The 26758-nt window shown below is 43.0% G+C and overlaps 1 protein-coding gene across 1 annotated transcript in view; it reads right to left on the bottom strand.

The window, feature by feature from the left end:
• PLPP3 (phospholipid phosphatase 3) overlaps positions 1 to 25891 on the bottom strand; it is a 78319-nt gene extending 52428 nt beyond the window's left edge. Inside the window, exon 1 of the mRNA XM_081086668.1 lies at positions 25010 to 25891. Coding sequence (XP_080942794.1) covers positions 25010 to 25148 — 139 coding nt within the window. The 5' untranslated portion in view covers positions 25149 to 25891. The remainder of the gene's footprint in view (positions 1 to 25009) is intronic.
• Between the last annotated feature and the right edge of the window lie 867 nt (positions 25892 to 26758).

The raw sequence follows: 26758 nt of genomic DNA, 5'->3' as shown, positions 1-26758 counted from the left end.
ACTCTGAATAAGGTCTATTAAGGCCTCGCCCCATCGTGATGCAAGCCAGGTCCTAGACAGCACAGCTCAAATACTGCCTGCCCTCCAGGGGTGCTGGGACTGTGTCCCTCTTTGATTCCAACACCTCACTGAACGGATGGCCAATCTCCCTCTTCAGGGTATCGTCACACAGCGCTATTTAGGAGCATACTTAGGTGCAGATTAGAACTAAACAGGTAACGAGGGCAATCCCCCTGTGGGAAACTGAAGAACAAGGGCAAAGAGTAGCACAGTGCAGCTCTAAGCACAAGGGTTTTGGACATAGATACTCCTGGGTCCTGTCTCCACCTTAACTAAATCAGTGAACCTCTCACGGTGATGAAATAGGAAAAAGATATTTTAAATTTTTTTATTGATTGATTGATTTTAGAGAGATAGAGGAAAGGGGGGAGAGAGACAGAGACAGAAAGAAACATCAATTTGTTGTGCCACCTATTTATGCACGCATTGGTTGCTTGTGTGTGTGCCCTGACCAGGATCAAACCCAGAACCTTGGCATATCAAGAGGATTCTAAGCAACTGAGCTACCCGTCCAGGGGAGAGGAATAAGATATTGTATGCAAAGTGCTTCATATAATGCCTGGCAACCGAAATGCTCAAAAATGTTAGCATATGAATATGAGATGGGATGTCTCCTATAAGGAGAGGCCAGTGTTATTTTGGCCCATTAAAAAAAATCCATTATTCACTTCACATAGAGTGACAAAATATGCACTCCAAAAGCCACCACCTTTGGCTTTGGGTGATTGACAATACCAATGTTCAGAAAAAGCACAGGCTTTGGGGTCACATAGATCTGCATTTGGAGCTTGGGATCTGCTCTTTTTACTCCTGTGACATTGGGCAAGCTGTAAGCGCTTTGGGCCATCTGTAGAATGGGGCTAGCACAGCCGGCCTTGAGGGCTCATGTGAAATGTAGAGATACAGTACCATATGTGGTGCACTCAGGCCATGGAAGCTGTTGTTACTGCTCATGGTCCTTCCTCCAAACACATTGGAATGAATAGCCTCTGGTAGCCCTTTGTCTCCACGTGGGAGCTCCTCCTTTCCTTTAAAGGTAGCAAGGGCAACAGGGTATGGAGAGTATGTAAAATATCAATGTCTTTTCGACGTCTGATTATTCCCAGCTAAAGCAAATAACTAGGAATTTTTTTAGTACTTCATGCTGGTTTGAATGGTATGACCCTGTCTTCCTTGGAACTTTCAAATAAGAATGGAACAATCTATGCAACAGGCTTAACAAATGCTTTAGCACAATGCAAAAGTTTTAACTTAAGCACAGTGTGCTGTACTTAACCGTGTTTGCACATAACATGATTATAAGGTTTTGATTGGCCACACTCAGTTAAATGTAGCAGTTAATAACCATCAAACATAGTCTCACCCTAATCAAACTCAGATCAAGGAAGACGTTTTCTTTGTTCACGGTATTGTTACTTCGTGGGTAGAAAACAGGATGTGATGAAAGCACACCATTTCAGCCACATAGGCCTAAATTCAACTCTCAAACTACTTCGCTCGGGCCTCAATTTCCTCACATATACATGGGAGTGGGGGGGCAGTTATAGGTCTGATCTTGTCCCCCTCTCCAAAACAATTTCTTATGTTGAAGTTCTAACCCGAGGACCTCAGAGTGTGACCTTATTTGGAGACAGGGCCTTTACAGAGGTAATCTATCTACAATGATGTCATTAGGGTGGGTCCTTATCCAACATGACTGGCCACCTGATAAAAAGGAGATATTTGGACAGAGATGTGCATATGGGGAGAGTGACATGAAGATAGATATCTACAAGCCCAGGAGAGAGGCCTGGAACAGACCCTTCTCTCATATCCCTCAGAAGGAATCACCTTACATTTTGGACTTCTAAACTCCAGAGATTGGGGACGATACATCTCTGAGGTTTAAGCCACCCAGTTTGTGGCACTTGGTTACAGCAGCCCTAGAAAATAGGGAGCAATGTACCTACCCCAGAGACTTGTGGTCTGGGGGAGTGAGGCAAAGCAAAGCAAAGCAAAAAAGAATAAACGATGCTTAATTCTGAATGATATAGTCAGGGGTCATTTGGTCAAATAAAAATAAAGTAACTATTAGCAACATAGAAAATCATATGAGGATGTACCTAAATAACCAACAGGAAATCAAATAAAAATTACTAAAAGGAAATATGCCCAAATGGTGTTTGCGTCAGGCAGTGGATTATGGGTGATTTTCCACTTTTCTCAAATTTGTGGTGATGTAGTTTAAGACAGCAATAATGGAAAGCAAATTTACCTTTTAGAAAAAGGCTAAAAGTTTTATGCTAGTGTCAAAAATGGCCTGGGTCTTTCAATTTTGTTCAATTTTCACTAAACAGTTTATATACACCAGGCCCCAAGTAAGGCACTAGGAATATGGAAGAAAAAAGTTGAGGTCCTTGTTTCAGATTTCATTGTCAGGGTTCTTATAAACTCATACTTATTGTCTATACCTCTCCAAATATGCATAGAAATACAGTATTTTCACTGGATTTTAGTCAACCACACAAACACACTAAAGAGAAAAGTTGTGTGTGTAGCCTAGGTATCTTTAAACACATCAGAAACTTTTCTTCTAAATGTTCTTACTCAATAAATCAGCCAGTGTGACTTCTCTGATTAGGTCCAGCTGTTAAAAACTGTACCAGCAGTGCCCAGCTGGCATAGCTCAGTGATTGAGTGTTGACCTATGAACCAGGAGGTCACAGGTTAGATTCCCAGTCAGGGCACATGCCCGGGTTGCAGGCTCGAACCCCAGTGTGGGGTGTGCAGGAGGCAGCCCATCAATGATTCTCTGTCATCATTGATATTTCTATCTCTCTCGTCCTCTTCCTTCCTCTCTAAGATCAATAAATATAATTGCAGTGCAAATTCAAAGAGAGGGGAAAGCCATCCTTACATCTCATGACGACATCTGACTAATGTTAGGGTAGCTGTCTGCAGGTTCCTGGCACCTGTGAACTCAAGTATGTTTGTATTTGCCTCACCAAGGTTATCTGTTGGTCAATTTGCTGCTCTTTAGAATATTTTGGAAGATGAGTACTAGAAGTTTCACTTCAGGGAAAGTCAAATTTAAAACTGCTGTGTAGGAACAATATAGTGAACTGCCACATACATAACACTACAAGACAGACTGAATAAACTTAGATTCCTGACACACAGAAGGCACATAGCACACCACGGGTTACAGGACTGAGGCACATTTGGGGCACAAAGCAAGCATTTAATATCACTAATTCATGAGAAGATGTCCCTTCCTGTCTCGCATCTCTGAGCCCTATCTGTTCCAGAAGAATCAGTTTTCCAAATGTGTGACCCAAAGTCACTGCTCATTCTCTGTGGGGATGGGGTTCCGTCCACCCAGGTCCTCACAGTGTAAGTTCTCTTGTGGATGGTTCTTTTCCTCCTGTTGTTCCTATTGTTGCATTGCCCCCTCAATCTTACCAAGTGGTTGACAGAAAGTGGGTCTTTTCTAGTCATGAACTAGTGCTTAATAGGTAAAGTTTAGATGTACAAAAATAAAAATCGGGGGGGGGGGAATGAAAACTGGGACCCACCGGACTATAAGTTGTTTCCTCTTCCTGGAGTTACATCATGTTCCTAGCCCTTGTCTAAGTGAGCCGTCCCTGCTGGACTCCTCTGTGGGTGAGTGTGCCGCTGTTTAGAATACTTCAGAAGATGAGTACTAGAAATATCACTTCAGGGAAAGTCAAATTTAAAAACCTGGTTGGGTGCTGAGAAGAGCGCCGTGTGCATGTGAACACCGTGAGCAGTACTTATTAGGAAAGACCATCTCCTTCACTTCAAATCTTCAAGTTTTGGTCAACTAGATTTTGAGCTCCTTGAACTGTATCTTTTTAACTTCATAGCCACATCAACCAATAGTTCTTAATACACGGGTGATTAAGGACTATTGCATGCTTAAGTGGGCGAATGAATGAATTCATGAAGGCAGTTGCTTTAGGTCTTGAAGGAAAAGCATTGGTCTTCCAGTCCGACAACCTGGCTGGAATGGAAACTTCTACACACACCTTTGCAGATAATTTTCCTTTTGTATTCAAAGACAAACTGTGGTTAGGTCCACATTTTAGAGGCACGCTGATTAAGCCGACAGGAGAAAGATAGCGCATCTGAAACCAACTTTCGAGGGTTTAGAAATAAACTCTCACTGTATGGAGAAACTTTATACTTCCTCCATCCATCGATCTCCTAGTCCCTCTTCAACTCAGCAAGTCCCAGGGCGCATTTCCAACCCCACATTGCTCTGTGCTGAAGCCAAAGCCCAGTTTCCTGCCTCAAAGGCCCTTTGTTTGGGCTCTCTTTCCAAATCAGCGTATCCTGAGCTTGAACCCTCTTGCTTTTGAGAACTCCGATGCCTTGGCAGCAGAAGGCTTTGCCAGAAGGTTTGTGGTCCTAACAGCTTTCAAAAACCTCAATGTGAGGGCATGTCTCTAGCTAAGAAACTCTTTTCATGGGGGGAGGGGGGTAGAGTATTATTTTAAGAGTTGCAAAAACAACTTCAAATTGACTCTTTAGTCGTTAATTGCTACCAGAAGACTGAGAACTTCTTGTTCTCTTGTATTTAATTAAGATGATAGTTTTAATCAACTGTAAATGATATTGGTTAATATGCTCTGCTCAATCTCTGGCAAGTTTTGCCTCAGAACACTGGAATGCACTAAAGACAAATACTCAACATGTTCTCTCCCAACTGGAAAACACCTTCCTAAAGCAAGTGCAGATGGAAAGGCGGTTATCGTGCAGGTGCCATATGGTGCTCTGGAAGGATTCCAAAGCTACTTTTCAAAGATCAGATAAACTGCACCTAATCCACACTGTCTATTACAGATACTATAAATCCAGGTAGCACTCTTTTATACACTTGTTTGTTCTGAAGCTTGCTAATTATCTATGACAGATAACAGTTCCCAAACAAAAAGTTTTTAGGATGCAGGATAGATTAATGTGGAAGAACCTGCTCCCTGCCACACATCTTCTAATCTTGGGACAACCAGTAAGACAGGAATTATTGTCCCCATTTCACAGATGAGGAAACTGAAGGTCAGGGAGGATCCAACCCTTGCCTCAGATTGGAAAGCTAGCCAATAGTGGGGCCAAGATTTGAGCCCAGAACCACCTGACCCCTAAACAAAATCCTCTTTCTATTGAGCCACGCTGCCTCTTAAATAAGTTTAACACTTTACAACTCCGAGTTTAAAACTGATGGCGAATATCTTCAAGTCGCCTCTCATGTCACAACCCTGCGACAGGACTCAACAATGCAACGTGGTCAAGACCCCCCACTGTCCTAGGTGCAGTCTTTTTCATTTGATGGCCTCAGCGGACCTTAAAACCATCTAATTCTGCCCCATTCTTTAGATAAGGAAAAGTTGGGCCAACAGAGTATAAGTGATTTGTTTAAGGTCGCTAACTAGTGCCAGAACTGGCAATGACTTTGAAATGAGGGGGAAGTATTCCAAAGGTGAAGTAGTGAGGAAGTGGGGTGAGCAGAAACCAGCCTTAATCAGGAGTACCCTTTCCCATAGGCAGAGAAGAAGGGGAGGGTGCTTTGAAGGGAACAGACATGATCAAAAGCCAGAAGGCAGACACCTGTGGGGTGGGTCTAGGAAACAATGAGGCCAGAAAGGATGAAGGTGGATGTCAGTGAGAACACCTGTGCACTCAAACTAAGGCTGGCAGGAACTTGGAGGGATGCTGAGAGGGTTGTTCCCTTCTAAAGTAATCCTATTTCTGGAATATTTTCACAAAAAGAATATTTAGGAGTGGGGAAAAATAGGTTTACAGTTGCAAATACGTGAAACACAGCTTATGCTGGTATTATTATTATTATTATTGTATTATGTTCCATAGGCACAATTATAAACCTACTTTTGCCCACCCCTGAATTGCTGTGCTTTGGGATATTATGTTAAGGTTTAAGATGCTTGTAGATTACTGACACATGGGGCCAATATCTGATTTGCAGAATAACCAAATTGAGAGTGTAAAGGGATACCTTAAAATATGGAATCTAGTAGATTTAAACTTTAATCTGTACAAGGTAAGAATTTTGTTTCCTCTGGATTTTACCCATTTCCTAAGCCAGTTAACTTCTCCGAGTCCAGTTTTCCCATCTATAAAATGGGAGTGGGCAGGGACCACATCCCATTCATCATTAGGTACCAGGTACACTCAAGGGGCTCAATGAATGTTTGTGGAAATGACGCATCACTACCATGTACTCAGGGGCCTTTAATTATAAGACTGAGTAACATTATTATTAGTGCTGGTAATTATTTATCAACATGAAACTAAACATAGTTGATGCTGAGCTAAAATTATAGGAAGGTAGATTGCATATTAAGATAACCTTTTGAACAATTAGAACTGGCCCCAAGGAATGAACTCGCCATCACTGGAAGATTTAAGCAGAGGCTTCATACGAACCAAGAAAAGATGATTTAGAGGGGTTGTGTGGCCTGGATGGGGGTGAGAGTAGGAGGATTGATTATAGTCTTGAAGCCTGAATTTTGAAATGAGATACACAGTGCTGGGGTTAATTCCTAACACCTAACCTCTCTGTGCCTCACTTTTATCATCTGTAAAACTGGAGTAATATACCCATTCCACAAGGATACTGCAGGGACTGAATAAAGCACATGAATCATCAGGAACACATTGGGTGCGCTATACTGTTAGGTCCTTTCTCTTCTGAATCAGACACTTTGGTATTTCAATGTCAGCCCTCTCAGAACCGAGAAGCAAAAGAAACCCAAATAAATATCTAACAAGGCAAACATACAAACATGCAGTGTGCTAGTACATTAGGGGATTGTTTTAAAGTTTTTCCATAGATAAAAGCAATGATCCAAATACTTTTGAAGTGATAGAATTAAGAACTATGGCAATATGATCAAACAGAAAAAGGTTGAAGGAGAAAATCGTTACCTTCCTCCCTTGAAGTGAGAACTTCACCATATTTTAAGAAATAGGGATTTCAGCGGAAGTACCCCGTTGGGCAAGAGCATTAGGGAATTCTTAATGCTAGAAGATTTCATTGTCCCATGTCACAGATGAGGCAACAGAGCTACAGAGAGGGAAAGTTAGTTGGCCAAGGTGACCCAGTAAGTTAGCAACAAAGTCAGGATGTAAACCCAGATTTCTTGACTCCCAGCTTGGGCGTCTTTTCTCCTCAGGAGGAGGTTTCTACTCTCCCATTCAGAGGCCCTCCTTAAGGCAAAACAGGATGAGAAGAATCACCCATTCTAAATTCAGCCCTTTTAAGGTAAGTTAAACTTTTTTTTTTAATAGAAGCCATCATGGTTAGTACAAATTCAGACTGTTGACCAAGTTCAAAACACTATATGAACGCATAATTGAACTTAAAATACCTAGGTGCTCTTAAGTTACATAGTCCCAATCCTCCCAAGTTAGTTAATACTTCATTATGGGCTGTTACAAACTTTAGCAAGCAAAGGTTTTTTCCATTTCATCATACTGACTTGCAGGAGGTACGTATTAAGCACCCGGTGTTTAGCTTTATAATTATACTTAATAATAATTCAGCTATTTATAGAAAGAGATACTGTGCCTGTGGCTACTTTAGGGTTTCAGTAGTATAGGTAACAAAAATTTTTGCTTCTTGTCTGCATTTTCTAAAATAACTTTTTATTGACATTTTCATCAATAAAAATGTTTGAACACCTATTATATACAAGGAAGTTATAATCTATTAAGATGGAACCATACAAAATTATGAAAACAAACCAAAAATTTACATCAGAAAGGTCAACACAAAGTGCTATAGAAGCCCAAAGAAGGCTTAATTCTGGCCATGGCTAGTGTGACTCACTTGGTTGAGCATCATCCCATGCACTGAAAGGTTACCAGCAGATTCCGGGTCAAGGCACATACCCAGGCTGTGGGCTTGATCCCTGCCGATCAATGTTGTTTTTTTTCTCTCTCTCTCTCTCCCCCTTCTCCTTTCTCTCTCTCTTGAAAGAAAGAAAGAAAGAAAGAAAGAAAGAAAGAAAGAAAGAAAGAAGGAAAGAAAGAAAGAAAAACATATTTTTAAAAAAGACTTAATTCTGCTCAGAGAAAATCAGGAAAGGCTTCACAGAGGAGATGGACTTGAATTGAGTAACAAGAGTAACACATACCAAGCAAAAAGAATGACATGGCAGGAAAGTGCCTGGGCTAGCCACAGACTGGAGCAACTGGCACAAGGTATGGAGGGGGAGTAGAGGGGATGGGGAACAAGGGAATAAACAAGGAGTAGAAAGGGTTGGTGGGGGCCAGATTCTGAAGAGTCTCAAATATACTAAGACGTTTATTCTGTAGTTAACAAGAGCGTCATAAAAGTTCTGTTCTGGAGAGAAGAACCTATATGATCAGAGCTGCTGCCATTTTGAGAAATAACTCCTGTAAACTCACTGCATAAAGGATATACAGAGAATCCCCAGCTGGCGTGGCTCAGTGATTGAGCATCAGCCTATGAACCAGGAGGTCATGGTTTGATTCCCGGTCAGGGCACATGCCCCGGTTTTGGTCTTGATTCCACGTGTGGGGTTTGTAAGAGGCAGCCGATCTCTCAGCATTGATACTTCTCTCTCTCTCTCTCTCTCTCTCTCTCTCTCTCTCTCTCTCTCCCTCTCCCTCTCCCTCTTCCTCTCCCTCTCCCTCTCCCTTCATCTCTAAAATCAATTAAAAATATTTTTTTTAAAAAAGGATATACACAGGAGAAACCATCACCCTAGGAAAAACCTGTAAAGAAATGTTTTCAGCTCTTGGTGTATAATAGCATGTGCCTCAAATAGGTGAGAAATAGATGGAGAGAGCAGAATCAGAGGACAAAAGAAAATTATATCCCTTGCACAAATAGGACTTTACAGTCATATACTTCAGAGCATTTTTCTGTGTATTTGTGATGGGATACCCTTTGGTCTCCACAGCTCCATGAGGGAGGCAGGAAGTGAATCATCGCCCTCACTTTATCATGCCTAAAGTGCCAGTGATTTGCCAAGGGTCACCCAGCTAACGTAGCAAAGCTGGAAACAGCGCCCTGCTCAGCACTTAGCTAGATTTTTTAAACTTTTAAAAAATGTCACTCAATGACCAGCTCAAGACACCTGGCCAAGTTTTCTCCATCTGCGGGTGGTGTGTCTATTTCTTCATCCTCTCACCTGCTCTGTGAATGCAGGAGCCACCTCTGGTGTTTATTGTATCTCTCCCTCAGTGCTTTGTATTTATCTCAATAAATACTGAGGAATAGAAAATTTAGACAACTGAGTCCCAGGAATGTTCTCATCTGTAGTTTCCGACAACAGAGAGTAGTCAAGAGCCCAGGGTCCACTTCCCCACTGGTCTTGTATTTCCCATTCATCACCGGTCCACAGTGGAGGAACAGCCCCTGCTAGGACTCCTATGATCTGAGGTGTCTCTTGCCAGCTGCTCTGCTGCTCTGCATTCTAAGTGGGAAGGCTCTGTACAAACGGGCCTTCTCGGGGTCCTGTTTAAGTTTTCCATTGGTCTGTGTTTGTCAAAGCGTCATGCCAACTCTGTCAGAAAAAGAAATGCCACAAAACTTCTTTTAGAAAAGGGGAAAAAAGACCTACATTATACACTTGCTCTCATGCTAATCACACCACCACCATTCAAATCCCAGCTGAATAGCAGCCCGACAAGAGCCTGGGAAGTACACAGAGCCTTTAACCAAAGACTGGGCTGCTCTGCTCCAAATGCTGGGTTTCCCTGGCTTTTCCACGCCTTTGGAGAAGACTGATAAGAAGAAGAATTAACAATACAATCTGCAGTTCTATCCCTCGGCAGAGAAGTCATTCCATTTCCGTATGGAATTGGCAGAGTATTTTCCTGCCATGGCTTCTGCCCTTTGCTTCTGAGGCCCCACAGAATTGGAGCTGAGCTGGTCACTGACACACTTGCAATAAAAGTGGATCTGAGTGACCAGCACAAAGCCGATTCTAGCAAAGCACTTCCCCTGGAATCTTAACAAGCCATCTCTGCCAGTGACTAACTAGTTGAATTATTAATACAGTGTGCCACCACCCAACCACTCAGAAGAGTAGAGATGGGCATCGCTGACCAGGTTGTGGAAAACTGAAACGAACTCCAACCTCCTCCTCCTTCTTAGAGCTGTTGTGAAATCTATGTAAGTGAACAATGCATGTAATGCCCCCTACACTACTGCCTACCACAGAGTTATTCAGTCAAGTTCACACACCCTTCCTACTCAGAGGTTTTAAGTCTAATTTCTATCCTCTAGGAATTTATAATGAAATAGGCAACACTAACAAATGGCTTTAAAACCCAAATCACAGTTGAACACTTAACAAGACTGGATAATTTCATTTGAAAACTTTCTGGTTTGCCTGCTTTCTTCATATGCTTATTATGGAAAATGGTTGTCAGTGCAAATTCCAATGCCAGCCTTCATTGTTGGAAGAAAGACCATAGATGTTGGTTGGTTCTTATCACAGATGCTCTTCCATTTTCCAGTTGCAGAATTCCCAGCAAGTCCCTTAACCTCTGCAAAGGGCAACTGCCTCATCTGCAAAATCGATTAGAGCAGTATCTCCCCTTCAGGATTGTTCAGTTTTATGAGACACATGAATATGCCTAACTATATAAGTTCAAAAATGCTCCTTTTCCAGCTGACATTTGGAAATAATGATATCCTGGGTGTGGTGGTTTTGATGGTTTGTTTATGTTGGCTTTTCAGGGCTGGAGAGCTGGAGATCTAGAATGAGAAACATCAATGGAAGCAGGAAAAGGATATTTCCATTCAAATCTCAGGTGCATCCATCATCATTTGGTAGAACCGTTCCGTGAAAGAGATTATTCATGAATAATAAATGTTTTAATTTCTCAGCTGAGGCAAGCACAACCTTAAATAACCCGTGTAAGGAAAAATTATAATTATAGGTTCTTCAACCCCATCAATGACTTTAGGAGAATGTTTTAACCCAAGAAGTGTATTTTAATTTCCAGCCAACCCCTGGGAATTCCGCATCTACACGATGCCTGAGATACAGAACCTCCGAAGCAATGGTTCACAAGGGTGAGAGCTGCCCAGATCATTGGAACCTGGCTTTCCAAACAGATTTAAATGAGAAGCCCACTAAACCAAAGACTCAAGAAAATTGGCAACACCTTGGAAATATGTTTAAAACCTCAGCCTGCCAGAAGTTCCTCCCTATGATGATGGTATATGTAGTTGCATCAAAAGGAGACACTATGCAAACTATCTACCAGGGCCAAGATGACAGCAAGACAAATGCAATGATGAGAAATAGTGTATTAGGCCATTCGTCCCTAAAAGCCCACACAAGCTGAATTGACCGAAACAGCTCTATGGGCAAGTGTCTAATGAAACCCATTGTGTGGATGAGAAGCATTCCTTCCCCTTCCTGCCTGTGGTTGCTAACTTGACAACAATGTGGGTCATTTGTGGGGAAGAGGCTACTAGTGGAAGGTCTATTTACTGCATTTAATGAAGGTGTAGCATCTGCAGCCGCTAACCAGAGAAGCTCAAAATTTCTCAATGTGACCCAAAGGTTACACCAAACCACAAGGACAGCTGATCGGTCCCATGGTGACCCATTGCTGCTGCCTAATATGAAGGACAAAGGCCTAGTTCAAACCCCTTCTCCCTTCTGGGAACCTTCCCAGGATCCCATGCTCTTTCTCTCTTCTACATTCACAGAGCTGCTCATCCGTTCTGGGATGTCTCGCCTTTTCACCACCAAAGACCCCTCACAGTTCCTTCTTGAGCCTCTGTCGTGTCTGGAAGACGTCTTTATCTACCAAGTAAACTGTTTAAAATCATTTCTCCACTTAGGTTAATCAAAGTATACAAAGTGCCAGCCCCATCTCCGGGTTCATGAAAATGACCAGCAAGCCTAGAGAGAACTGGAAGGTGCCATTCCAAATTCAACTGACAAGCAGAATGCAGATGCTCTGAGTTAGTCAGAGCAAGCCAATCATTGGGAACCCTACGCTATCCATTATATATCATTAAGGCACTGAAAAGAGCCTAAGATGCCTCATGATTGCCCTAATTGGTCTTTATTAGTCCAAAGAACCCACGGTGAGGATCGCAGGTGTCACTCATTTTGGACAATGCATCGTGTGTTGCTGATGTGAAAGCTAGCACGGGGTTGGGGGAAATTGGGGCTTTAGAGACAGTTGGAAAACATACGCAGAGAAGCCAAGTGGTTAAGATTGGTCTCACGAGACAGACTTCTCAGGCCCCACTCTCCAACTCACTTGCTGCATATTTCGTAGGTTATTTATAACCCCTCTGAACCTCAGTTCTGCAAAATGAAGATAGCAGTAATAAGGACTCATAGGAGGATTAAATAAGAGAATGCACACACACTGCTTAAGCCAGTGGGAGGTACAAAGCTAGCACTAGATAAATGGTAGCAACTGTCATTATTTAGTCAGGCTGGAGTCCAAACACCAGCCCCAACACAATATTAGCTGTGAGCCTGGGCAAATCATTTACCTCTCTGAGTTGCAAAACCAGGTTATTGAAAAGATTAAGTAAGATGTCATCTAAAGCTCCTAGTAATAAAGGTGAATGCCTTTTCCTCACCTCTTGTAATATCTGTGGTTTAATTTTCATGCACTTGTAAGTGCAACTTATAACCTGACGCCCCAACTAATCCCTAAAAGTTTGTGTTTGTGCCTTATGTTCTTTAATATCTCCAAGCATCCAATGCATGAGTCTAAAAGATGCGTGGTGATTTAATTTCTGAGATGATAATTATGTATGGGGGGGTGGGGGGAGTGTGAATTACCAACCTTATCAGAAACTACAGTTCTAGCCGAAACCGGTTTGGCTCAGTGGATAGAGCGTCAGCCTGCGGACTGAAGGGTCCCGGGTTCGATTCCGGTCAAGGGCATATGCCTGGGTTGCGGGCACATCCCCAGTGGGAGATGTGCAGGAGGCAGCTGATTGATGTTTCTCTCTCATCGATGTTTCTAACTCTCTATCTCTCTCCCTTCCTCTCTGTAAAAAATCAATAAAATATATTTTAAAAAAAAAGAAGAAGAAAGAAACTACAGTTCTAGTTCATGGTCTTAAAAACCTTGTAAAGTTGCCCTGGCCAGGTGGCGCAGCTGGTTGGAGTCTTCTTGACTCCAAAAGGTGGAGGGTTCGATTCCTGTCAGGGCACATATCTCGGTTGTGGGTTAGATCCCCAGTCAAGGGGTGTAAGGAGGCAACTGATCAATGTTTCCCTCTCTCTTCCTCCTTCCCTCCCTTCCCTCCTTTCTAAATTCAATGGGAACATATCTTCGGGTGAGGATTAAAAAAAAAAACAAAAACCTCTTGTAAAGCAGATCCTAGGAATAAGTGGGTTTATTAATATTTGTACTTTTAACTATTTTCTAGGAACTCTGAAGATCCAAGGCTTTTGTTCATTTGCTGAGGCAGGAGCCTGCTTGTCACAGCCTGGTCTGTGTAAGTATTTTGCTCAGTGGGTGAGCGGGGTCTGGCTGACCACCCAGCACTCATTCCCCAGTCATCTTAATTGTCCTCTGCTCACTCATCTTAAATCTAGTGACATTACTAAATGATTAAAAACTTTGTTTCTTTGTGAAAAATGCCCTTAAGAACAAAGCAACACTACAGTGGTTTCATGAATATGTTAATTCCAGTCTTTGGTAAAACTTTTCTATTTTTTCCTTACATATTTTAATTAACCCTAATATGTTTCTGAGATGGTACAGCCACTATGGAAAATAATTTGGCAGTTTCGCAAAAAGTTAAACATATTTACCATATGATCCAGCAATTCTACTCCTGAGTATATACACCCAAGAGAATTGAAAACACATGGCTACACAAACATCTGTACATGAATATTCCTAGCAGCACAATGCATAATAGTCAAAAAACGGAAATAACCCAGATGTCCACTGGCCGATAAATGTATAAATTAAATGTGGTACGTCCATACAATGGAATATTATTTGGCAATAAAAGTAAATGCAGTACTGATACATGCTAAACACACACAATACAAGATGGATAAATCTTTACATATGATGCTAAGTGCAAGAAGTCAGTCACAAAAAACGAAAACATATGATTCCACTGATACAAGAAATGTCCAGAATAGGCAAATCTATAGAAAAGAAGGTGGATTGGTGGTTGCCACGGGATGGGGGGATGACAAGGATAGATCAGGAGTGACTAATATGAGTACAGGTTTCTTATTGGAATGATGAAAATGTTCTAAAATTGATAGTGGTGATGATGGCCCAACTCTGAATACTAGTACACTAAAATCTGGCAAACTGTATGCTTAAATGGATGAATTGTATGGTATGATGAATTATCTATATATATAAAAGCCTAATATGCAAATTGTCCCCTTGGGAGTTTGACCAGGAGACCAGGAGTTTGATTGCTCACTATGACGTGCGCTGACCACCAGGGGGTGGTGTGGAATGAAGGAAGGCCCTGGCCAGCAGCCAGAAGGCCCCAATTGGCCCTGATCACTGGCCAGGCCTAGGGGCCCTACCCATGCACGAATTTCATGCAAAGGGCCTCTAGTATCTCAATAAAACTTTTTAAGATGCCACTACTACCCAAGAAAAACCATCTCCATCTCTGTAAACCAAGAGCATTTCTAACAGTCCATTTATGTTAAGGGGCATTTGAGACATTAAAAAACATAACTACAGCCTCCTCTTTCTAATTAAGCTATGATCATAAAGATGCATTGACTAATCCTAGCACATGGATTTTGCAAGTCTTCTATAAACACTGCATTGGAGGTGTCTGTGGAGGGAGCAGCATGGCCACAGTTCAGGAGTTCCCAGCCAGGAGTCAGGAACCACCTGTAATCTCTCTCTTGCCCATCCCCTTCTCCGCTCTCTCCAATGCCTAGGGTCAGCTCTCACCTGCTTCCCAGCTGGTCTCCCTCTTAAATTTTTTTTCACGAATATGTTCATCTAAACATTGTCTGTAAAACCTTTGTATTTTGCTCTACATATTTTAACTAACCTTGTTATTTCTAAAGTGGTGCAGGCAGTATGGAAAAACAGTTTGGCAGTTCCTCAAAAAGTTAAACATGGGGTTCACCCTGTGACCCAGCAATTCCACTCCCCACTTTATATTGTGTTTCATTTCTATATGAAATTTTCCATAATAAAAGAAAAAGGAAAACAAAAATAAAACTTTATTTGCTCTGCTGGTGCTCCTAAATAAAGTTCAAGTTCCTTCGCTGCCTGCCATCTGCAGCCTGCCTTCTAAGCTCGCTCCAACCTCTTCCTCCAGCCTCATCTCCCAGATCCACTCGCCCCACTCAATGCAAATAAATACACCACACTTACCCTCCAATACTCACCCTTCCCAAGTGCATCACCTCATCTCAGCACCTGCTGTTCCTTGGCTACAATACCCTCTCCCCCTTCATGGCTTATGAGCTATTTTCTCTCTTGCAGGACCCAGGTCCATGCCCTTAAGCAAACTTCATCACTCTTCACCAAGCTGTTATACCCCTCCCTTACCACGACAAAGTCAGCATCCGTGTGTGTGTGTGTGTGTGTGTGTGTGTGTGTGTGTGTGTGTGTGAGAGAGAGAGAGAGAGAGAGAGACAGAGAGAGAGAGACAGAGAGAGAGATGCAAAAGTTTCCCATTCACCACCCTGGGATTCTTAAAAGGCAAGGAACCCCCTGGATCTAGCATACAGTAGGTGCTCAAGAAATATCTGCAAAGGATGTACACTTGAAAAGACAGACACAAACATAGACTTCATTAAATAGACTCTCTAGAAATTATATGATTGATACTGCAAACTAATTTGGGGGCTAGATATAAAGAAAGCATCAATGAGAAGGCTTCCTTCGTGTCAGTGTAATCATGTGTATTATGTGTTTTAGGGATACATAAACAGGAACCAAAGCATACTGCTTATTATGACAAGGTGCCTATACTGATTTGCATTTCTCTACAGAACTCTCTAGGCATATAATTTTGTCAATTTGTAACAAACCTCAAAAACACACTTCCCACCAATACTCTGATTGCAATATATACTTTCAAAGCGCACAGAAATCACCAAGTTCCTTTCAAACGCTTCCAACTGGGTCTTATGTGTGTTATTTAGTTTGGTTTGTTTTAAATTTGGGAATTTTAATGCAGATCATAATTTATAATTTAATCGGGACCTAAGGGAAGAATAGTTTCACAAGGATGTTCAAGAACCTGACATGGACTTCTTTTGAAAGACCACCAATTAATGCATGACCTTGAGAAAATTATTTAATCTGAGACTCAGTTTCCCCTTCAGTCAAATGAGAATAATTTCTACCTCAAGAGGTGGTGAAGCTTTTAAAAAAGCAAAAACTTCAAAAACATGGGTTCTCTTTCTTCTCTCCTTGAATACAGGGATGGTCCTGTTTGAGCTCCAATCAGTCAGCAGCTATCTTTGGTAACAAGCACTTTCTAGAACATGCACCAGTTTGAAGAAAAGTAACATCAAAAACAGCCTCGTCCTTCAAATGTGTCCTACGCATCTCTGGCCTCACTCAACTATCTATCACGCACTGATCTGGATCAAAAGTTAAACCTGTTTGTCTTGTTCCTCTTTTAATTGACCCGCAAGAGAAAGAAGAGACTATAGCTCTCTGGACAATGCTGCCTCATAAATGGTATCAAATTTCAAACTGACGAGTAAACACCAGAAAAGCAAAATGGTGGAAAGCCACCACCGTGGTTCTAGGCCCTGCTCTTCCACAATCACTGGACGATTACTCATCAACCAATCCAGGCCTCAGGTTCACTGTACGTGAACACACTGAGTAGGACTCCACGACTGTGATGACAGCAGCTGCCACCTGGTGAGTGTGTGTGCATCGTGCCCTATACCAGGCACATCCTCACAACCACACATGCATACATTATCCCACCTTACAGATGAGGAAACTGAGGCCTCAGAGAAATTCAATAACTTGCCTACGTTTATGTAGCTAATAATGCTAAGTAAACTCGCATCTGTCTGACTCTATAAAGCCTGTGCTTTACCCTTCAGACCTCCCAACCTTCTCCTGTTCAAAGACTGAGATTAAAAAAAAAATGACTTCGCAATTGTTGCTAACGAGATTGATAGCTCCAAGGTGCTTTCAATTTCCATGAATCTGGGCAATGAAGAACTGCCCTGATGATATTTTCTTTATTATGTCCAGAGAGACTCATTCAGCATACTCTAAGCTATTTTGTAATTATTTATGTAAAATTGTCTCCTCCACTGCTCAAAATGATCCTTGAGGTAAGACTCATATCCTGTGTCCTCTATTGAGCCCCATAGAACATAGTGTACATATTCGGACTCAATAACATTGAAATAAATTAAATGGATTGAAATAGAAAAGAGTCTTCCTTGCATTAATTGCATCGAAAAGTGGGAACAAACTAAGCTGACAAGTGCTGGGTGCCCTTGTCCAAGTTACTTAACCTCTCTGAGCTGCAGCTGCCTCATCTATAAAAGGGATCCAATATCTACTCCACATGGCTAGCATGAATAATAAATATGAACAGTTACTTCTTTCTTCAACAAATAAGTGAAGTACCCTGGGTAACAAGCATTTTGATCATTTTCAGTCACAGCTGTTTTACTTAGTTGGGTTTTTCCCTGGGCTGCCAAAAGATACAGGGAAGAGTTGATGCTAAAACAGACCATTTGTCCAAATCCCCTCCCAACCTTCTAAGGTGTATTTGTCTTTCTCCTAAGATGATATGGCCTCTTCCTTTCAAGGGAGGAGGAGGCAACCACCGAAGGCCATTGAGGTTCCTACACTGGAACTTTCCCAGATCAGAAAACCTGCCCTTGCACTTCTTCAGCTAATGGGAAACATTTGTGTTCCCTCTGCCTCGTTTTTTGCTTAGGATTCTCCTACAATTTTTTCTCCTCATATATTTCAGCCAACTCTGTTGCCAAAAATGAAAGAGGACTCCATAGAACCATGGAGGAAGGAAAGGAAATCATTACTATTACTATGAATAATATCAGCAACATAATACCTGATAATGATATCAACTTTTCAAAGTGCTTTCAGATCCATGATCTCATCTGAGTGTCCTCATGCAAGGGTGTCACTAGGTTTGCTTGTTTCTTTCACAGATCAGGAAACTGAAGCGAGGGAAGGTTAAATAATTTTTGCCCATGTCACACCTATCTTAGCTTTAAGTCAAGATGCTAAGATTCATCTGTGTGGGAATCCAAAGCTTGTATTGTTTCTACAATATTTGCCAAGCTAACTGTGATCTTTTAAAGGCTCTGTTGGGGGATCTAATGTATTTCATTCACGTTTCACTCATACACAAACTTCAGTATCTCAAAAGAAAATATTTATAGAGTTAACACCTCATTCATCTAAAGTGGTCAGTTAGTTGGCAACTTTGACTACCTAGAACTCAGTGCAGATCCCGGAAATAAAAACAAATCCCAGCCTCTCAGCACTTAGTCCCTGCACTAAAATCACAGGGGACCTCAGGGTGGCACCCAGAGGTAGTTTTTTCCTTTAGAAAGAACTGTAACAAGCTTGATTGTCTTTACTGAGAAAGACAGGTGGCCACAAATGGGGAAAAAAGTACAGTATGGACAATCTAACAATGTGGAAAGTGCCAGAACATTCAGTGCAGGGACAAAACGCCCTCCTCCTAAGTCACCTGCCCTTAAGACATCAGCTGTTAAACAGCACAATGATTCTCAAAGTGGCTTTAAAAGAGAGTCACCCGAAGCTTTGATAAAATACAGAATCCCAGGCACTGGCCCAAGGCCTACTGAATCTGACTCTCCCAGGAAGGGGTCTGTGAATCTATATTTCACACCAGATGTATCTCTCATCTATAAAAGGGAACCAATATCTCTATGAGCAGGTATCCCCAAAATAGATGATTACTCCTCAAATAATGTATACTGAATGGAGTTGACACACAGGGTAGGGTTTCTCCATAAATATAACTGCCTACACAGGGAAGGACTCTTTGACTACAGTCTCGTTAGCATCATCCTGTGACCAACTGGGCTTGCCAGCCCAAATAACTGCACTGGGAGGGGGAAAGAAAGAATCCGAAATGGACAGGAAATCCAAAGGGCTAAAAGTGGAAAAGGCCACCAACTCTGGCTCTAGCAATCTCTCCCAAAGGCAGCTACACCCCCATGGTATATCTCTTAAGTACACGAGAAAGGGAAGAAGCAGCAAAGAAAAATACTAGCCATTCCAGACAATGAGGAAATGGGAAAGTCAGCTGGGGTTACCTACTAAATGGAGGTTCCTTCGTTATTTCAACCCATGCAGGGTGCTCAGCTAAGTGGTTCACCGGTTGACTAATGAAAATCTGTTTCTATATTCTGTGGTTCTATATTGAGCTATCAAAACCAACTGAGTTATTGAAAACCCATAGTGAATATCCTAACTGAGCAACAGAAAGAAGGAAAGTCACCTGGTTTACTTGTTCGCTTGTGATTACTATACATTTCAGGGGGCACATCCAGCCAAGGAAAAATCTGGCCTGTTTCTCAGCATATTGATTAACCAGGAAAAGGGCGTACTCTCTCTCCAGAATGAACACCAATGTAAGCACATTGTCAGCACCAGTTCTTTGGTAAAAAATAAGAGAAGCAATTACTGGATTTCTACATCACACTACCTACCAGCACAGACCCATACAATTGTTAGCACTAAAGCAGATCAGAGAGGTTATCTAGTCCCTTCCCCTTGTTGCAATGGTAAAGAAACAAAGGCCCAGAAACCTTAAGTGAATTTTCCCAAAGCCACACAGCCATTCAGTGGCAGTACAAGGCCCGATCACAACTTTTCTAGGCTCCTCATTGCTGTGAGGACTCACTGAGGTAATGTACAATGAAGAGCTAAAGAGACAGCATGCATGAGGTGGACAGTCAACAACTGTGAATGTCATTCCTTTCTTCTTGAAATCGGTCACAGAATGTTGCATAGCAGCCTTAGACATTAGACATAATCTTGCCCAAACAGCCATTATACCAATGGAAAATAACTGAGATCCATAGAAAGCCTACTTGTCTATAACCACACAACTAGATGGTGGCATTGGATGGCCTGGAATCTGAAGTTTCTGGTTCCAAATTGCCCATTCTCTTCACTACACAACACTGCCTCCCTCTCACTATTAAAAGTGAATAGTATACTAACACATGATGATTGTATGTATCCCATATTTAGGACGAATGAAGGAATTAGATCTCAACCATGTAATTACAAATTGAGAAATATCCTAAAACATTCTGGAACCAAGAAATTATAAAGCAGGGTCGCTGGCTATCCAAATTCAACATTTCTACCTGTTTGAACCTCTTCCCCTTTGCCGCAGGACACTTTACCCAACAACTTTTGTTTTCTGGTGGGGAATGGAACAGGAGTCAAGACCTTCAGACCAAGCTGACCACCACCTGCTTCCTTAAACATCTCCCATCCCTACCATAAGCTCAGCTAACCTACCTCCTGGTATCAAAAGCCAAATGAAGAACAGTTTTTCTGAACAAAAGAAGTTCCTCTAAAGAGGACTAGATGGTGCCCTAGTTATGTACTGAGTTTCTCCTTCCAATCACTTCTTACTGTTCTTTCTTTGGAACCATTGTCTCATGGGGATAAAAGGTGGCCTCAAAATCTGGGAATCACTAACTACTAGAACTAGCTCTAAATCACAATAATGGATAGCTCATTGGTTAGCGCATCTTCTCTATGCACCAAAGTTGAGAATTTGATCTCTTATCAGGGCACATATAAGAGTCAACCAATGACTGCATAAAGAAGTGGAACAAATTTATCTCTCTCTCTCTCTCTCCCCACATACATACATACATACATAAATATTTCAAGAAGCTACCTTAAAATCTAGGGCTTAAGAATTCTGCTACCATTTAGATCAACAATGAATGGAAAGCATCTGTTCTCAGCTTACTGGGCAAATGTGCCATTCTGCTATTTGAAGTGAATAGTTTATGGTCTTCACTATAATATCATTATTGACAATTTATTTCATGGTCTCATCTACCAATAAGACACAATATATGAAGACAATCACAAAACCTTCATCCAGGGCTCCAGATTATAAATCTCTTGCAACTGTCCAAGTCTCTAGATATGACAAAGTTTCACATCCAGCATTTCTTCTGATCCTCACAGTAACACAGTTAGTGGCCATTCTGATCCCATTTTGCAGATGAGCTACCAGTAAGTGGACTCAGACAATGAAGGGCCTCGAACAAGGTCCACAGGACAAAAAGCTGAATCTGTCTCCAATTGCCTACCCAGCAAAGGGCATGGGTTGGAAGGAGGAACTCAATACATAACTAGGGAGGGAGACAGAGTAGGGGGAAGGAATGACGCAGAAATAGAAGCTCAGCGTAGATTTACCAAATCTCTGCATTGCGCTACAGCCATGTACTTCTTTGTGTTCTTTCTTTGGAACCAGTCTCATGGGGGTAAAAGGTGGCCTCAAAATCTGGGAATCACTTAGTACTAGAACTAGCTCTAAATCACAATAATGCCATGAAGCAACAAGGCCACACCACTGACCAGAACTGAACTGCCTTTATCCATCTGCTTAGGTACAGATGGGTAACTAGAAAATGTGGAGAGGCAGGATTTTCTGCAAACTGAGCTTCAGGATTTGCTGATGATAATCTGAGTTTGGGGATTTTTCAGATAGGACAGGACAGGGGGATGGCCTCCAGTCATGCTCACTGAGAATTAGGGATTAACCCAAATCAACTTCAGTATGAATCTCAGTCTTCCCCTTCTCTGACATTTGAATTTCTCATCTATGAAATGGAGAGAATCTCTTCATGAGGGTTTCAGTGAAAAGTACATACACTAATTTAAATAAAAAAGAGGCAAACAATAGTAGATGCACCTCTCTTCTTGCCCAAGAATATTCTCTGCTGTTCTCATGTAACTTCATACACCAGAACCAATGCACAGAAAACAGGAGGCATAGATATTATTTAATGGCAAAGATAACAAGATCAATTTCAGAAAAACTTCCACGCAAAGATTCATAACTGTATTTAGAAACGCAATTAGTCAGTGAAGGTGAATTTGTCAGCTGTTCAATGGGAAGTAAATTCCCATTGGTGTTCACTGACACCAGATTACTTTCGCCTTCAAATAAAAGAGGACTTTTGTGGGTTTTTCTTCACCAAGAATTTAACATTCCAAAAAGGTATGTGGAACAAGTTAAACTGCTTGTATATTTCCACTTGCATAACACTTTTAGAGCACATGAGCTTTTATTTTTTTTCCAGATACAAGAAGATGAAGCTTGGTATATATTCCTGTGAGAAAATAAACAGAAAACTATGTCTCTTTTAAATATATTAGTGCTCTGTAATCCAGACCATATGATCAAAACTATATAAAAATTAAATCATACTGACAGTCTTGGGCAAAAAGTGAAGCAAGTAGAAACAACTTTTTTTAGGACTGTTGTATAGAATATTAAAATCACATGTTGTGTTATTAATTTTCTTTTGGAAGCCAAATAGAGTTCTCTCACATAAATTTCTCAAGTAAATATTTACCTTACAGTTTTCCCCATGAAAGTTGTTAGAAGCATTTAATTAGTGGTATTGTCATTAGGCCTATGCATAGGGTTGGCATTGATAACAAGTCACTTTGAAATGACTCAGTTGACATGGCTTTAATGGCAAAGTACATGCATTAAGCAGATAGCTACGTGCGTTTTGTAATAAAATACAGGGTCCTGTTAGCATTCCTTTTTTTAGGGTAAACACTTATTCAAACAGGCCAACAGTGAGTAAACATAATAAACAACGAGGCTTAGAATATTAGCTTTTGGGAGTGACACAGGGAGTCCAGGCAGATGGAACATACCGCCCCCTCCTCCCTTCCCCATACCTTCCATGCACAACAGAGCAGCTTGGGGTTTCTGTGTCCCTGCCTACCAGAGAGCTGATAGGTGTGTCTTTTCACAAATTCCTTCACACTCTTTCTCTTTTAATAATAACACACCATCTCTTGGGACTGGAGGAGGAGAGCAGGCAGGCTGCACAAAGGCTGTCCAGCGTGTTCTTGCTGGGCTTTCCTCATCACCAAGTAGGAGGTGGGAGAGGACAGACACTGCACCAGCTGGCAAGAAAGAGCTCACCCCACCACCAACCCAACTCGCTAGTAAACACTGGAAGCTCCAGGCAAGTTTACAGCAAACAGCTTCAATGTGTTTAGTGCTTCCTGACTCTCCCTCAGGCCCAGGGAGGGTCTTTTAAAAATTCAATAGCTTGGCAAAGAAAGGACTAACCTTCCCACTGTGCATGATAATAAGCCAGCCGCCTCAGGAAGGTGGGCCCCCCAGTGACAATTCCTTTACATAGCATCTTAATGTCGAATTTCCATGAAGAGGTGGGAATGGGATTTGCAGTCAGCTTCCTTGCTCTGCACAGAGCACAGTTTTACCCTAAACCTTCTCTCTGCATAGCTACAGGGCGCCAAATCTTACTTTTAAACTCTTTTTAAGAGTCGTATCTTTCTTTGGCTCTCAAAATTTACCATGGACTGGCAAGCCAAGGAGGGACGGACCTCAGGAAGGGCTCTGCTACGGAAAGTCATGAACAGAGGGAATGTGCACAGTCTGCCTGGACAAATCCACTTCCAAGGGGACTGAAGTCTCAGTGCAGGCGTTCTATTTGGAGGGAACTGAATCGGGAACACAGATGTTTCTCAGTTAGCAGAGTTGGCAGAACAGCTCCTGGACCAAATCCGAGTTCTTAATGCAGGAAGGGGCCTTGGAGAGCATCTAGCTGAACCCACTCACTGACATGAGGAGGAAACTGAGGCTCAGGAGGTGGGTAGGCGGCACACCCAACAAGTGGCAGAATGGCAGTGCTCTGATGACAAGTCCTGTGCGCTTTCCATTACACCATGATTCGCTTTAAAAAAATAAAATAAAAATTCTACGCTGACTTCAACCTTGGAACTCCTGTAGATTCGTGTCAATAGCTTTTCCCCTCCCCGCACGGAGTTCATAAATCCTTCCCCTCCCACTCCAATTCCTTTCACTCCCACAGCCCTTCCAACTAGTTTGATAAACAGACGTGGACTATCGCCTGAATGTTCTGGGGTGCATTCCTTATGGTCCCAAAACTTGAACAGTGGCTTGCTTTCCCAGTGCCTCAGTTTCCTCATCGGTGAAATGGGGCTCCTCACCCGAACTGCCAGAGTCAGGGAGAGGGCTGGTTAAAATTACCACCTGGCACACAGTAGGCGCGTGAGAAGTGATGGCAGCATGGGTACCCCCCACCAAGACCCTAGAGACCGCCTTCCAAACCCCTGAGGGGTGTTGAGGAGAGGAGCAAATGGAAAGGCCAGTTTGCAGGTCTGGCGGGGCCGGGGCAGCGACGGCGGAAGGGGTTGGATGTTTACATACAGTCAAGGGAAGGCTGCTCGGCTCCAGGCGGGAGCCCGGCGCTCCAGCAGATCCATTTTACTTGGACGGAAGGCAACCATCTAGGCGCTGATTCTAGGTCATGGTTCAACCAACCGCCCCTATTCTAAAAGGCGGAATCCACCTCTTCCGTGGGAATTCCACCTGGGCTTCCAAGTGGGACGGCTTTTAAGGAGCGGGTTTACAGTTGCCCGTGAAAGCCCAAGCACGCCCAAGCATTCACGTGCAGGCCGGGCCATCGATGGGATCGGGGAGGGAGCGGGCCAGGGGGCCAGAGGGGGAGCGAAGGAGCCCCGAGAAGCAGCGAGGGCCTCCCGGGGCTGACAGCCCGGTGGTGCCCGGAGAGGCGGCGGCCGGCCGGCCCCGAGCCAGCGAGGAAGTGCCGAGCCCCGCGCGCAGGCACCCCGCGGGACTGGGACCCGCGCCGAGGGGCCGCGGGGCAAAGGGGCCAAGGGACAGCGGGGCTGCGCTCACCCAGAAAGAGGCAAAAGAGGTCGAGGCAGATGAGCAGCGCCCGCTTGCTGCCGCCCTTCCTCGGGTTGTTGTTGAGCGCCGGGCTGCCGCCGTTCTTGCTCTCCGGGACGATCGCCTTGTCGTACTTGTAGTTTTGCATGGCGCTGGCTGCGGCGCGATCCTCCCGCCCCGCGAAGACGCCCCGCAACAGCGGACACACACGCAGACGCGGGGCTCGCTTCCTGGCCGAGGCTGCTCGGGAGAGTGGCGGGTCGGCCCGGGTTTGGGGAGTGGAGGGAGGCGAGAGTGCGGCTCCGCTGCCTGCTTCCAACGCAGACGGTGGTGTTTTCTGCTCCCCTTGGCTGCCTCTGCTTTCTTCCTCTCTCAACCCCAAATCGTTCGAAAGTCCAAGAGGAAGAGAGCCAAATCCCGAGCAGAAAGTTGTGCAGAGCTGCGCGGCTCGGGGCGCGCTGGGCTGGCGTGTGCCTGGGAGAGCGAGCGAGCGAGTGGGCAGCGCGGGCGCTCGGCCACCTTCCTCCGCAGCTGGCGACTTAATGAATGGGAGCTGCGCGGGGCCCGGCCACTCCGCAGCGCCAGCCCAGCTCCAACTTTTCCTCCTCCTGCTGCCGCCGCCGCGGCTGCTGTTGTGATCGCCTCGGGTTTGTTTTCTGCACTTTTATTTCACGAGGTCCTTTAAAAAGAGAGAGAGGGAACGAGAGGGACCTCCTCACTTGGCTCTGAAGGGATTCAGCAAGCACAGCCCCTTCCTTAAGCTGCCTAAGACGTAGGATAATTAAGGCCACATTTTCCCCACCCCCTTCAAAAAAAAAATCCTAAAAGGAAAAGTTACTCTCAAACTAGAGAATCAGGGAGCCCCTAGCGTTCAGAAACATCAGGTTGTCACAAACCAAAAAAAAAAAAAAAAAAAAAGAAAGAAAAAAATATATATATATATTTAATAATATATATAAATTAAAAAAGAAACATTTCCTTGCTGGCCTTGGGTCAGGCAAAGTTAAGGCTGTACAGCTAAAATGCACTTCTCACAAGTTTGGGGCTTTCAAGTCCTTTTTTTATCCCCAAGTTTTTATTTTTATTTGAATCGCATTTTTCTGGAAATATTCAAGGAAAACTGTGTCTTTTTCTGAAGATCTTAACACCCAATATGGATTCCTGTGCTAGATTCTGAGGATAGTAACATGACTCCGGAGCTAGACTCAGTGGGTTTGAATCCTGGCTGTGGCTCTGTGCCTCAGTTTCCCGACATGTAAACTGGAAATAACTCTCCCATATAGTGTAATTGTGGAGATTAAATTAATCTACCTTGAAAAGTGCCAGGGGTATAGGAAGTGCTCTATATATGGATTCCATGAGTTTTACTCCTGTTTCTGGTGTGAAGGAGTCTCAAGCCTCCAGCCCCCGTGCCAGGGGTGCCTGTACCACAGTGGGGTGGGGAGAAGCCAGGCCAGCAGGAGTACTTACTCCCTGGAGATACTATCTTTAGCTTGCATTTGGGGGCAATCTAACGCTTTGCCTTAGATTGTCATTATTTTTAAATTATTTTATGTGACTTAATCACTTCCAGATAAACATTCACAAGGAAAGGGCCTTCCCTTATATTTTCTATAGTGCCTAGCAGAGAGTTAAGTACACAGCAGACAATAAATGAACATTTCTTCCAGATGTCTCTTTTTATACACGCTGTACCTTTTTAATACTTGATATGGGGTTTCATAACCCTATCAGCCCCTTGCCCTTTCTTTCTTTCCC

Source organism: Myotis nattereri (genome assembly GCF_964212035.1).
Source record: "Myotis nattereri genome assembly, chromosome: 3".
NCBI lineage: Eukaryota > Metazoa > Chordata > Mammalia > Chiroptera > Vespertilionidae > Myotis > Myotis nattereri.
Note: the sequence above shows the minus strand (reverse complement) of the source record. Positions and strands in the feature narration are given on the sequence as shown.